The 15,504-nt window shown below is 43.7% G+C and overlaps 1 protein-coding gene across 2 annotated transcripts in view; it reads right to left on the bottom strand.

Moving 5' to 3' along the window:
• osbp2a (oxysterol binding protein 2a) overlaps positions 1 to 8,481 on the bottom strand; it is a 20,361-nt gene extending 11,880 nt beyond the window's left edge. For both annotated transcript variants that reach the window (XM_030769389.1, XM_030769390.1), the window contains exons 1-3: positions 8,321 to 8,481; positions 6,969 to 7,174; positions 1 to 81 (exon numbers count right to left, since the gene is read on the bottom strand). The exon at positions 1 to 81 is cut by the window's left edge and continues 170 nt beyond it. In XM_030769389.1, coding sequence (XP_030625249.1) covers positions 1 to 81; positions 6,969 to 7,174; positions 8,321 to 8,481 — 448 coding nt within the window. The remainder of the gene's footprint in view (positions 82 to 6,968; positions 7,175 to 8,320) is intronic.
• Positions 8,482 to 15,504: the final 7,023 nt, after the last annotated feature.

Raw genomic sequence — 15,504 nt, 5'->3', positions numbered from 1 at the left:
GCTTGCTAGCGAGAGTCTTGAGCACCCCCTGCGTCAAGGCCCGGTCGGACTGGGTCAAATGACCTTCGTCACCCGAGTCGTCTAAAAAAAACCCAAAAAAACAGGGAGACGACCGACAAAACCTGGTTAACCATCTTTCTCCCGAGACCTTAAAATAACGGTTCAATTTGTGTCTTGGCTCCCAAGGCACGAATTGAACCCTTGCGAAACCGGAGACTGGTGAATAGGTCCTTCAGATGGACATTCTGCCTCCACCCTGACTTAACTCCTGTCAAAACATCCTTGATAAACTCTAAACCTGACTGACTCTTTACATAGAAAACAAAGGTACAAAGATGTATCCCATTTCTCTGTCCCCTTGCTCTGTATATAGCACACAAACTGCTGCGCTCTAACAACCATGTGCCAGTCAGAGAGGCATGGGTTCCCCCTTCTGAATCTTGGTTCCTTTTAAGGTTTGTTCCAGTCTCATCCAAAAGTGTGCTTTCTTACCACTGCAGTCTAGCAGTGGTTTTGATGAACCACCGCAAAACTGGGTTTTGATTAAAACGCCATTTGTTTCTTTGATTATTTATGTAAAACCATTTACTGCATAATTCATAATGTTTGTCATGCTACAGTGCTGTGCGGTTGTTTGCGGTTGAAAAGCTAAGCACCACACCTGTTTCCTTCCCTTGAGCCTGTGCTGCTCTGTTTGTCATGATAGTTGAGATACGTGTTGTGTAGCTGTTATGGAGAAAAAAAAAAAAACTGTTTCTTTCAGCCAGTGTGCACCCTGACAGCTCTATAACAGCTCTCACTTGCTGATGGCCACTTCATTATGCCTTCTGGACTCTCTTGCTGACGTAAAACCAGACTTTCTTTTTTTTTTCTTTTCTTTTTTTCTCGTGCTGATGTGTCAGTGCCAAGGCTAATGTAAATTTCACTGCATCGCTGCGAGCTCAACGTAACCTTATAAATAGCATCGGCGGCGTCAACAGAGACACAGTGCATGAGGAATTGTGTTTGACAGCCAAGCACTAATAATGCCCTTCTCTTGAAGTCCTCTCAATTAAGGACATATTCTGTACCATGCATTCAAATTACTGCACAGCAAAAACACATCTAGAGTCAGGCGGGGGGGGGGGAGGGGGGGGGGGGGAGAGAGAGGGCAGGAGGTGATGGAATGAGAGAGTGTAAAAGAGTGCCAGATGAAAGGACTTCAACACACCCCCCCCTCTTCCACCCCTCCTGCCTCCAGTACCAAAAGTCTGTGAATGAACATGGTTGCCATGGAAACTTAACCCATGCAATCAAGAGACTGAGTTATTTTTAGCTGCTATGAGAGAGAGAGAAAGAGAGAGAAAAAGAGAGAGAGAGAGAGAGAGGGAGAGAGGGAGAGAGGGAGAGAAGGGGAAGGGAACATGACGCACTTCAGTTTCCCGCCTCTTGCGAGAGCAGGGCAGTCAATCAGTGGTAAAGGAAAAGACAGTGAGTGTAAAAAAGCCTGATATCTGCAGACAAGATATCTGCCTATGAAACACAGCGAGAGATTCACATGCCGATCAGCGCTCCACATCCAGACAGGAACGGTGTCAGTGACATACACAGTCTAGGCCGCCATCAGATATCTGTCTGGGCCCTTACACAGGTTCTTTACCTTGTGTCCTTTTCTACTAAAGCTGCTAAAACTCTCTCAGGAATGTGTTCAGGCAAAGACCTGACCAGCATCGCACGAAAGCCTCACAGAGCCTCCGTCCAAACTGCCATTCAATCTGTTCAGTAAGAGAACAAGGTCAAAAGGTCAGAGATGAATCCTCCTGGCACAGAGGAAGATGACAACCGAGGAGTGGAGCTGGGAGCAAAAGCAGACACCTCGGAACTCTCAGTTTCCGAGGTCGCACGAGACGCGAGCTCACCGACGGGCTAACGTCCACGTGCAGTGTGTGACAGACGAGGTTTTGCATTCTACTGCATTGCCTTTACGGGGCCACTCCTCTCCGGATGAAGAGATTGCACTTGCTTTATACAGATGTGCTGGAGAGGCTTTCTCGCATTTCTGACACGACTACTTGAACCTCTGGGACACCCCCCCCCCCCCCACACACACACACACCTAACCATCTGGCACCTTGGTAAACTCCTCCTACCAGCTGGAGCTCTAAGGTCTTGACCAATCCCCTGTGCCCGGGCATCTGGCCGCCGGGCGGAACAGGGCTGTGTGTGTGTGTGTGCGGCGAAGCCTGTGTTTCCACCAGCTGCTCTGCGTGCCTTCTCAGTGCCGACCCAAAATCTGGAGCAGTGTGAGAGAAAACCTTCAGAGCCAGGGTAACAACATGAGACAGTCGGACGGACGCCGCATTAGAGGGGAAAAAAAAACAATCAGGAGGAAACAGGATTAGTGTTTTCTCAAAGGAGAGAGATTAGAAAGAGAGAGTGAGAAAGCCCCCCGGGCCCTCTCTGTTGTTGGACGACCTAAATAAAGCTAACAGAGAGAAAGTGAGTTTGTGTGTGTGTGTGTGTGTGTGTGTGTGTGTGTGTGTGTGTCCGGACTGGGTTCTAGATCGATGACTCCAGCACAGAGCTGGCCGTCTGGGAGGAACTTTCACGACAGGCTTTTATAAAAGCACAGGCTTAAATCTCCAGATACAGCATCTTCCTCAATTACAATACAATGGACCTTTGCATGCATCTGCAGTGAAAGATTCGCTGAGGAGAGAGAGAGAATGAGAGAGAAAGACAGGAAGGGAGAAAGAAAAAGAGAGGGAGAAGGAGAGAGAGAAAGAGGGAGAGAGAGAGAGAGAGAGAGAGAGAGAGAGGGAGAGAGAGAGAGAGAGAGAAGGGTGGAGAGAGAGAGAGAGAGAGAGATGTGAAGGCAGCCATCTGCGTGGGGATCGATTACAGGTAACCTCTCCTGACCTGATGGAATGACGGCTTTGTGACTCATCTCTGAAATGACCACACCTCAACACTACCACTGCCTCACAGCTACTCAAACACAGCTGAAGACAACATGTGTCAAAAAAATAACTGAATAAAATCCAGAGAGACAAGTCGTGTGTGTGTGTGTGTGTGTGTGTGTGTGTGTGTGTAAGAGAGAGCGACAAGGAACAGACAGGAGTAGAAAGTCCCTTGAAACCAAGTCGCAAAGGATTTCTACAGACTGAAAATCCAACTCAGCCCATCAGTGAACTTAATCATTATCACTAATAATCTCATTAGTAGAAAAACCCTAATCTAATACACAACGTGCGCCAGCCCACACACACACACACACACACACACACCATGGTTCTTATGTACTACCAGACCTAACAATGCCAATCAGTGTTCTAGATTCCGAATTCAGGTGGTTTACATTCAGTAGAGCAGAAAAGGAGACACACAAGGCTGGATTTAAAGCCCAGTGCCATGAACCAAACTGCATGGCTCAGATTTGCTTACAAGAATGCAGTTTAATGACACAACACACATATCTCTGCCAGCCACCACAACCCCCAGGGTAATAACCAGTGTTTTTAAAAGCCACGGAGGCGAGCATGCAAACCAGAGGATTCAGCCACGTCCAAATGGATTCACCCTCCAAATCCCGAAACAACAGTTTCAGTCACCGACGCCTTAAAGAGAGGTTTACCAGAGGGCCATAGTCAAAAAGACACAAACACACAGGCAACTGTCATACAACAATACAAGTCTCCTTCACATGGACGATTAGCACCCAGGGAACACAAGACAACAAGGCTCAGTTCTTTTAGGATTGTGCTTTAAAGGATCAGTTTTGGGGGGAAATACACCACCCTACACCATGCCCGTTACGTGCAATCAGAATATTTTTCCTTCAGTGAGACAGGAGACACAATCTCAACAGAGGAGACAGAGAAACAAGAAACCAGAGCCCAACCATTTAAACACTACTATTTAAAAAAATAATCATCTCTTAAAATAAAAATCTCCGTTTGGAACCGTTAGGAACGACTGAAGTACATATGTGTAGATCTAAGAGAACATATGACAACAACCTCAGTATCACTTACCTCAAAAAAGACAAACACACATGCTCTTACAGATCAGACACTATCTTCCTCTTTCTCTCTCTCTCTCTCTCTGTCAAAAGCTCTCATCCACATATATCTCTCTGACACCTCCAGTGCCGCCCCTCCTTAACCACAGCCACCCTGATTACTCACAGAGATACTGGGGGCCGAGAGAAGAAGGATCCTTAGCTTTCTCTACACAGAGAGGTTGAGAATCTTTTGAATGGAGATTGTGAACAACATTTCTCTCAGTCTCCTCCTCAGGCACCTTCCACTGTTCCCTCCCATTCTCTCTCTCTCCTTCTCTCTCTCTCTCTCTCTCTCTCCCCTCCCTTTTTTCTCCTCTTTACACAGGAGAAAGGGAGGAGCTTCCATCCAAGCTGGTAAAGCATTTCATTCAGATGCATTTGCCATCTCACAAACAGAGCTCAGCTACGTAAGAGCGATTGTGTGCAAAATATGGAAATGTAGAAAGGGGAAAGAAAAAAAAAACCCCAGTGAAAATGACTATGAAAGAAAGGTGGTGGGGGGGGGGGGGGTGTTGGGGTGAGGCGGAGAAGAACAAGCTCACTACTACAGATAGCGTTACCTGGTACTGCCAGGCCGTTCCGACGTCCAAAAACACTCCATTCTTTTCTCCGTCATTCAGATAAAGCTCACAGCTTCCGAGACAGAGTGTTCAGTCAGGAGGGAGGAGGATGTGTCACGGATACTGAACTACACCATTAACCTCACAGTACGTTACATTCACTCACCCTTATCCGAAGCGTTTTAAGGGGGAGCTAGAATACAGTCTAAGCACAAAAGCTGTTAAAGGAGCCGACTTCAGTTAAAGTACCATAATGAGGCTAAGTGTCCATTAACTGAGGAGATCTCAACGTGAGGCAGTTGAAGAGGAGAAAACAGTCAAAAGCTAAGGGTGACATGTACACAACGATTCTTCTGCCCGTCAAAGAGAGCGGTGTGCAGGCCAGGAGGTAAGTCATTTCTTTTAGGGGGTCAAAGAAAAGAAAAGAAAAGAAAAAAAACCCCGTCTGTCTCCTTTAATTCAGTCTATTTAACAGTTGGAGAAAAAAAGACTTCAATCACGATATTCGTGCGCAGCAGTACCATCTGGTGGCGAAGACGCTGAAAGACAGTTTATCCGTGTTATCCTCTTGAAAGCCGAGATCACGAAGGAAATGCAACATAGTCAAAGTATCGCGCAACGAGCTGTCTTCACTAAATCACACATTTCAGGAAAAAAAAGTGTTAGCGGTGAATGTTAAAGTGAGATCGAATCGGGCTCTGTCAGTCCAGGTAGGTGCAGGTTCCCGTAAATAAAAGTGAGTCTGAGAAGACGAGCAGGAAAACGGAGAAAATTGGAACTGTTTCCTTCAGCTTTTAAAAGCGATTTATTACATAATTACCGCGCTGGCCAAAAGTAATACGCTGACTGATGCCAAAACCTGCCAAAATGTAAGTATGAATGTGTGTGTGTGTGTGTGTGTGTTAGGGAGTGGAAGGGAACTGACCGTGAAGACCTTGTATATTCCAACGAGGACACTAATAAGCATGAAATAAAAGATTCTACTAATCGTATTACCTTGCCAATCGTAATGAGAATCACTCGTTGCCAACGACATTGTAACGGCACACACGGACATTATAGAAAGCGCTCAATAAAAAACGAGGTTTGAAACATGAACGACAGCCTTTTAGAAAACAGTTGGGGGGGGGGGCATTGTAAACAGGACAAACATTTAAAAAAAATTAAAGGAGGAACACAAAGGTGACACTCCCCTGCGAGGAGTTGACTCTCACTATCATGTTGGGCCATACATCACCTCTCCTCTCCTCTCCCCAGCAACTCCTCATATTCCTCAAAAAAAAAAAGTTAAAAAAAAAAAAAAAAAAGGAGAAACAAACATCTTTCATAGATATACTGTCCAGCAAGAATCCGCACGTTACATAACTAACCTGTGTGACCATGCTAAAAGATGTTTGCACATCCTTGGGAACTCTTACCTAAAGAGGAGAACTTTGTGCTTTTTTTAATGTAACATGTTCTATTCTGAGCTTTAAAGGATTTTATAGAAAAGATGATGATGATGATGATGATGATGATGATGATGATGATGTCGATGATAATGCCGGTTTTATTTGAGTTCTGAGTGCTTAAAAAAGACGCAGGGTTGTATGTGTGCGCTCGAATGAGCGAGTGCTCCAACTCGGTCCGCTCTGAGGCAGGTTCTACGCGGAGCATGGGTTGCCATAGAGACTTAACCGAGTGAAAAGGTTAGCCGGAATCATGATGCGAAAAAACACTGAACTGAACCCAGATTTAGCTCGCTAACCCGTGAATCCCTCTTTGTGGCATGCAGCCTACCTCAAAAAGTCAAAACATACAGCCGCACCTAGACTCTGATGAACAATGGCTACGCACTGGCTGCCTAGAGCCTACCATACGCATCATGTGCCTTGACCGATCGTCTAGACTGTAACCTCTTGTACTGTAATCTCATTTCAGCTACAGAATGATGTAGGAGTCCATCAGTTAGAGGGAACAAACTACACAAGACTGTCTCATACCCAGTGCTGTATCTCATTTATATAAATTGTAATGATGTCACTGTGGTTATATTCTTCTTAGGAAGCTGCATGTACGGGATATGTAATATGTGAAGATATCGCTGTGTTATCACGTCCAATAGGTCCCTAACACTGCTCTGCTTTGAGAAAAAAAATTAATAATTTCTCCAAGTAACATCTTCTGATGTCACTCAACAGGCCTCGCTGCCAAAGAACATTATAGTCTGTTTGCTACGTAGACATACAAGTTGACTTTTATTTGTACATTCAATCCTACACAGTTAGCGGACAACCAAGAAACCATTATGGATGTGTATGTGTGTGTGTGTGAGTTTTTAACACCAAACAAGCTCAGGAAAATGTTCTCTCTCATTTGGCTCTCACCTGAGTGCAGCATGATCTGATTGGCATTTGCTTTAGCCTGTCGCAGGGCAGAAACCCAGCGTTGGCACTCGACCTCTGAGGTGGCCTTCAGGTGGTAGCTCCGCCCACCACTTGTCAACACAAGGTGGCAGGTGTCTCCTACTTCTATGTGTACTGTTGCCATGGTTATTGTGCCACGACATGTGTGCGCCATCTCTGCTTGAGTCCTGCAGACAGATACTCAGAAACAGACAAAGACACAGAGACACACACACACACACACACACACACAAGGACAAACAAGGCAGAAGAGGCTACTGGTTAGTATCTAACTAAGGTACACTTTTTGGGTAACACACATCTACCTAAAGACACACACACACGCACACAGGCACAGTCACACACACACAAACACAAACACACACACACACACGCACACACACACATACACTCAGAGTGATGACTAAGTATGAATCTGTGTGACAAAAACCCCCAACAGTGTTACGTTAATAAACTGTTCACTGGGGTGAATCTTTTGGATGTCTGGTGCATTAACCCCCATTATTTAACATAAATACTGAATCCAGTGAGTCTGCTGCTCTGTATGGGGATGCACTGCGAGCTCTGACATCCACTGGGCGCTTTCCGCGCATCGCCCCAATACAGCAGGAGCCGTGCACGTCTCTCCTTACTGTGAGGGATTAGGAACAGATGTCAAACCTCAGCGGTAGACGCTGCTTTTGCCTGAGTCTTTTTCTAATGTCGGAGAAGAGAAGGCAAACCCAAATGATCAGCCTAGGTATAACGGGATGCACAGCACATCGACGTCACAACAAGTAAAACGATCCTTATTACCAGTACAGTATGACGACGATTGGTAACGACAATCTGTAAATAGCAAATTACAATGTCGTGGAGCATGGATGGTATTTAGGTTCCGCTGTAATTATAAACAAGCATTTCTGTCGTCTATCACTCAAGAGAAAAAGAGCGGAGAGTAGTTTCTCCTGACCAGCTATAACTTTGGGTTAATATATCTGTGGCAAAATAACGATCCCTGGAAAAATTTGTTCTCCTGCATCATGAAAAGTTAATATGATCTGTGGCTAGTCGCGAAGTGCACGAGAAGTTCAGGGGAGCTAGCTGCGCACAAGGTTATTTAAACAAGCGGAACAACACCAACCGTAAACTGTCTTATTTCGTTTCGTATTTTCATACTCAGAAACTCCTGCGTCCCCAAACGGGGAGACTTTAATGCGTAAATTGGTGCCTTGATTCTATCGCTTTTAGATTACTGACTGGCTGCCAAAACAGAAAAAAAGACTGTATCTTGTTATACCCGAGACAATGAGGCAAGCTGCAGTTAACGTTACCTGTAATATGATAACAGGCCGTTGCTAAGGACAAACCACCGGCGCTGGTAACCCTTAAGGTAGTTTGTCCATTTGAAGAGCCACCCTTTGTAGGTGTCCGACACAGGACCTTGGGCATTTGAAGGCGTAGGGGACGGCAATGTTCGCACGGGTTCAGTCATTTTCCTCCCCGGTACGACGCTTCAGGTTAGAAACTGGCCGATCTTCATCAGCCGTGGAAACGGTCGCGTGGAGGACTGAATGATGCTATCGCGCCGTTGATCATACGCGGTGCACCTGCTCTCCTCCCTTCAGTGTTGTGCCAGGGTTTAGGCTAATTATTCAGAATCCAGGCGGAGCAGGTGACTCTTCGAGTGACAGCTGTGTTCATCTCTCCTATGTGAGACTGAAGGTGGAGCTAAAGGATGGTAAAATAGCGAATTATGGAACAGGGAGAACACGATCCATGACGTACATAGCCTACGACGGCTATAGGATGAATATCCCATAATTTTTTCTTTGTGACTTTGCAGTTTTAGAGGGCTACGTAATTGCACTAAGATAGCGCAAAGAATCCATTTTATTTGCTATTTGTTTGCACATTTCCAGTTTTAACGTTACATATTCAAATGGATCGTATCTACCTCAAAATGTGTTTACAAATACTTATCCACGACATTAACGTTAGAGCTCATTTTAAAACAAAACGAAGCGGAACTGGAATTTTTCACGACGATATCAGTTAAGTCATGCAGTTACAGTCTTTACATCACGTCAAATTTGTGTAATTTAAATCATAATCCACGTGATGGCGCAAGAATTGCGTTTGACAGGTATCTAAACTCCTGTTACTTTGACCCGGCAAAGGCAGACACATCGGTCCCAACTGGAGAATTAATTTATTTTAGAAATGGATCGAATAGCATGTACTTTCCTGAATTTCACGAAAGTAGTAATCCTGTATCGGTTAAATTTATCTCAGTGAAATACTGACATCCTTTTTTCCAGTAACACTTCTTAGAAATGAGCCGGATGAGAGAATACTTGCTTTTCCAGGTAGGTAAGATTAAACACTGTGGAGTGAATTACATAACAGCGCATGCATGCCTTTTGTCCACTGATAGCAAATTTTACAGTAGACAGCACTGACGTAATTTGGTTAGGGTCAGGAACATAAATAGACCTTTTTCTCACGCGTTCGTTTTTTTTCTTTCTTTTATTCAACATACCTTAGTAAATTATTATTTCTTAGCTTGTTTTAGTATTTAGTATTTATTGTTCAAGTGGCCGTGCAGATCCGTTTCACGACTGCACAGCTACAGTCAAAGTTGTGAGCTATCATAATTAGTCACACTCAGCTAGCGACTACTGAGCAATGGTGTTCTTCTTCTTCTTCTTCTTCTTCTTCTCCTCCTTCTCTCGGCTGCTCCCGCCACAGAGGATCACCTGTTTCCATCTCTTCCTGTCCTCTGCATCTTCCTCTGTCATGCCAACCGCCTGCATGTCCTCTCTCACCACATCCGTAAACCTCCTCTTCGCCCTTCCTCTTTTCCTCTTGCCTGGCAGCTCCATCATCAGCATCGCTCTCCCAGTATACCCAGCGTCTCTCCTCGACACATATCCAAAACCAACTTAATCTCACCTCTCTTGCTTTGTCTCCATACCGTCCAACCTGAGTGGTCCCTCTAATATACTCATTCCTAATCCTGCCCACCCTCATCACTCCCAGTGAAGATCTCATCATCTTCAACTCTGCCGCCTCCAGCTCCGCCTCCTGTCTTTTCGTCAGTGCCGCCATCTCCAAACCATACAGCATAGCTGGTCTCACTACCATCCTGTAAACCTTCCCTTTCACTCTTGCTGGTACCCTGCTGTCACAAATCACTCCTGACACTCTTCTCCACCCGCCCCACCCTGCCTGCACTCTCTTCTTCGCCTCTTTTCTGCACACCCCGTTACTTTGAACAGTTGACCCCAAGTATTTATTTCTTATTACTTCTCCATCAACACTCTCAAAGCAAACTTCACATCTGTAGTGCTCTTCCCTGGCATGAGACCATACTGCTGCTCGCTAAAGTGACCAGAATAAAAGTTTATTTCATGATATCTCCAATATGGAGAACAGATGATTTTTTTTGTTGTTGTTAAATTTGAATGTCAATCCAGGTGGACATTAGGTCTAAACAGAAACAAATATGATGCCGGACCGATTTATCATAAACTGGTCAGATTATGACGTTATCCCTGTCATTGTGATAATAAAATGTGTTTTGCAGTAAAAAAAAAAAAAAAAAAAAAAAAAATATATATATATATATATATATATATTCTTTTTTTTTTTACTGTAAAGAAAATAAGTAAGTAAAATTTAATCGTGTTTTACTTCTAGACTATACACTCCTGCAGGTTGAGAATGGAGTGGATGATGTTTACGCAGCAGAGATGGAGTTGCAGGGAGAACTAAGTAGCATGGCACTCACCAGTAAACATGAGATTAAATGGCACCATAGGCCATTTGCAACCATCCAAACTACATTGGAAATGCCTCCAGTAGAAACCGATGAACATCTGAGGCCATATTAGTACCTCAGAAAGTATATACCTCCTGAGATGTTTGACCTGATGGCTGATAATACCAACATATACGCTCTGCAAAGTGGCACAGTGGGCTTCAAACATGCCAGTGCAGGTGAAATCAGAGCTCTAATTGGCCTTCATCTGGCTATGGGAGTGATGAATTTTCCCAGAGTTTCTATGTCTTGGGAGTCTGATATGGAAATTGGCCTTTTCGGAAATATAATTAGCCAAGACAGGTTCTTCTAGCTGTGTTCACATCTTCACCTGGTCGATAATTTGGAAAAGCCTGCAGAAAATCACGACGTCCTCTGCGAGGTACGTCCACTTTATGATGACATTTGTAGACGGTGTCTGGAGCTGCCACTGGATGAAAATCTCTGTCGATGAACAAATGGTACCTTTCTGAGGAGCTCTCTCTGTGAAGCAGTATCTCAAAGCCGCTTATCCTAATCAGGGTCGCGGGGGGGGTGCCGGAGCCCATCCTAGCGCCCATAGGGCGAAAGGCGGGGAAATACCCTGGACAGGTCGCCAGTCCATCGCAGGGCAGACACACAGACAAACACGCTCACACACACGTTCATACCTTGGGGCAATTTAGTGTCTCAAATTCACCTAACCTGCACGTCTTTGGACTGTGGGAGGAAACCGGAGCTCCCGGAGGAAACCCACGCAGACACAGGGAGAACATGCAAACTCCACACAGAAAGGACAGGCTGCCCGGCCGGGAATCAAACCCAGGACCTTCTTCCTGGGAGGCACCACCGTGCCGCCTTGTGAAGCAGTCTGTGAACGGAAAACCACATCTGTGGGGCGTGAAGATCTGTTTCTTCTCTGGCCAAAGTGGTACTGCATATGATTTCCTGCTCCACCAAAGTGACACTATGGAGCTTTCCATAGAAGCCAGGAAGCTATTGGGACTTGGAGCTGCTGTAGTGTACCACCCAAACCAGAGAATCCATGGTCCCCACCACAAGCTGTGCTTTAACAATTTCTTCACCCACTTACAATGTGCTGGAGTCACTGACTGAGAAAGAAATCCATGCTGCAGGAATAGGAAGGGCCTGTCGGTTTGCAAAGGCATCACTTTCGTCTGACAAAGACAGGTCAAGAAAAGGGAAGAGGGAGCCGAGATGGCAAGATTGCACTGGTCAAATGGTTTGACAACTGGCCTGTCCTGATGGCCTCAGATTTTGTTGGAGTAGAAGAACCGGATGAGAGGCAGAGGTGGGACAAAAAGTGGAGGAAGTATGTGACGGTCAAATGCCCACAGGTGGTGAAACTGTATAATGAAGCAATGGGTGGTGTTGATCTGCTGGATCAACTTATCAGTCTCTACAGAACAGAAATACATTTAAAAAAAAGTGGACACTGAGAGTGATAACACATACTTTTGACCTAGCTGTGATGAACAGTTGGTCTGAATATTGGAATGATGCCAAAAGAAGGACAGCATCCGCCCCAAAAGATGTTCTGGATCTCCTCCACTTCGAGATGAACATTGCCCGGTGTCTAGTGAGAATGCAAAAGCCATCAGTGCACGTAAAACGAGGCAGGCCAAGTGCGTCTCCAGAACCGGTTCAAGTGAAACAACCATCACACCAACCTCGGGAAGTAAGACCTTTGCAAGACGTACAGTGCCACATGGTGGACCATATGCCCAACTATGATGACAAATAAGAAGCAATCAGATGCAAGAAGCCAAACTGCACTGGAAAAACCCATGTCTGTTGTTTCCCATGTGCTTTGTGCCACGCCGAAATTGCTTCAAAGCAGCTCATCACAAATGATGAATATAGTATGTGTTAAGGGAATACATTTGCAATGATGTAATTACAAAGGACATTGCCATTACAGATACGCATACGCATGCGCATGCGCATGCGCATGCGCATACGAACACGAACACGAACACGAATACGAATACTTTATTAATCCCGAGTTCCCAAAATTTGAGTGCCACAACAGCACCGTCCAGTACAATCAAATACAACAATAGAATAAGACGGTAGAGTACAATATAATCAAATACAATAAAATAGAATAGAATAAATAAACTAAACTAAACTAAAATAAATTAAAATGGGCTGCATCTGTCATAAATAACATAAAGAGGCTGCATCTGTCGATTGTACATTGTGCAGTAATTATGTAGGTAACATATAGTAAGATGAGAGTAGTGAGGTAGATAGGAAAAGTTATTGTCCATAGTGCAATGATTATATACACAGTATATATAATGAACTATGCTACAAAATGGAGCAAGAGTAGAAGTATTACTATTATACGATGTGCAATGTGCAATAGTAAAACGTTGCTATTGTTTTACATTGTGCATAACGATATCAGTAATTGTATAGTGCAAAAACTCGACCAGACATCTGTAGAGGTAGTGAGATATATAGAAATGGTTATTGTCCATTGTGCAATGATTATGTTTAAAGGGGGACAGCACAGGGCATCAGGCTTCAGTCTAATCCCACGCTGCGGCAGAGAGGGGAGGAGTTGAAAAGTTTGATAGTTTTGTCATTTTAAAATAACGTGAGTTCAAATAAACTGTCAGAGTGACCTATTTAGTCTACTTGTATGTGCATAGTTCATAGACAAAGGGTCAACAGTGTTATTAATATTAAAAAATTGATTTTGCAAACATAATCCTGGCGTTAGCTTTGAGGATGACATTTCTAAAAGAGCTTCATTTTACTTGTCATTTGTGAACAAAAGAATGAGTAAAATCATCAAAATGGTTAGTCTACATGTTTTTAAAGGTTACGCATTGTATTGTTCAAAAAAGACAACGAGATGAAGCATTATAAAACATCAGAACTTTTACACTGTTCCAGTCGTGGTGTCCATCGTTGTGGACATGAAAACATATAATAAAATTATGAGTTTGCATGAAGTATTGATCTCCACCTTATTTCTACTTGGCAGAAGGGTAAGAACAAAGTAGACAATTTTTTTTTTCTCGTGAATGGAAAACATTTGGGTCTGAAGGGCTCATGGATACTCGTCAGACCTGGTTAAATGGGTATTTTGATGATTGAATCCTTTGTCAATAGTCTTTTTTTTCTGTGTCTCTTTTACATTATGGCCTGCTCTACTAATGTTACTGAACCTTTACGAAGAGTGTGTTGAAACATTGTCAAACAAAATGAATTGAGAAGTACTCCTCAAGACTGCTATTATATTCTGTCAAGAGGAGAAGGTTACAAAGAAAGCTATAGACGGAATTCAGGCGACTTCGGCATTCAAATATTTCAAATACGTGTGTGATACCAGTTTGCTTGTCGATCCGTTTAATCGGTGTGTTTGGAAAGACGTTATGGAAAGCAATAAGATTAGATGTGCAGTTATTAGTGCCTACACGACGATCACGTAGAGACAGAGGTGCCAAGCCATACTATTTGTCTGAATAGTGTGAAAGTCTCTTCCGGGGAACATAAAGCTTTATACATACAACATTAAATTCTCATTCTGTGCGGACGGAATTTGTAGTCTCAGTGGGGACTGCAGACTTGAGGATCTGGGGCCGGTTGCTGTTTTAGACTAGTCTTAGAGGTTAGTCGTCTAAAATTTTCCTGTAAGACTGGTCGTAGCTTTTTCAGTGGCATAAAAATTTAGACCGGTCTAATTTAAGACCAAAAAGTAAGGCTCCCTAACCCAAGGCTAACTTCTACCGTCTGACGCGTTGTATTTACCGTTGCCAGGGGTAACGGCCTGTGGGTGACTCCGCTCTTCCTAGGGATTCCTCAAAATATTGGAGATTCATCACCGTATATTTTAACAAACAATTCTGTTGCTCTCTTCAGTTATGTACTTGGACCTCCTCTTGTGGCTGGATTTTTACACTTTTATATAGCTCCTTCTTTACCTCTTGCCATGTTTTTATTAAATCGTAGTGGGCTACGTCTAACGGTTCGGGCCACTGACGGATTAAAACTGTTATCTTTTTAGTTATTGTGTTCCACGGCTTGTGTTTTTTCTATAACTTGCGTTGGTAATCGCTGAATTAGTTAATTAAAATTCAAATATTTTCTGCCAAAGAAAACTGTGCCGGGAGCCCGATGTCGGCCATTTTGTTCAAACTTGATCAGTGTCTTACTTTTCCTGCAATGCAACGCGAATTAGTCTGATTGACCAAAGACAGCTGTGAGATTGCTTTATGCAAGTCTTACTTATCTGTTTTTAGTTTGTCTGACTGACTGTTAGTCACGGTCTTAAGTTAATGGCTATGTTTATGCAACCGGCCCCTGAAGTGTTCTCTTCAACAGAAGTTTGTTTAAAATCCTAATCCCTGATTGTGAGCAGTTTGACACAAACAGGAAACCAAGGCCAAAAATATGGAAGAGTTAAACATCTAGAGAAAAAAACAAAAAACATTCACTGGTATTATTTGGACATTAGACAGCAGATTTGGTAGATACACTTCAGTGTCCAGAGTTTGGTTGAACATTACCTAAATACACTATAGCTTTACCAAAGAGTTTATTCACTATGCACTTAATCTGACCTCAACACGAGGGAGAAACTCACAAAGCCACAATTTAACACTGCAAACTACCCACCCAGTCATGTCACGACTTTTCCATTTAATAACTAACGCTTCACTCGTGATAAATGAAGACTAA

The sequence above is a fragment of the Chanos chanos genome, chromosome 3 (genome assembly GCF_902362185.1).
Source record: "Chanos chanos chromosome 3, fChaCha1.1, whole genome shotgun sequence".
Taxonomy (NCBI): domain Eukaryota; kingdom Metazoa; phylum Chordata; class Actinopteri; order Gonorynchiformes; family Chanidae; genus Chanos; species Chanos chanos.
This window is presented reverse-complemented; position numbering and strand designations above follow the sequence as displayed.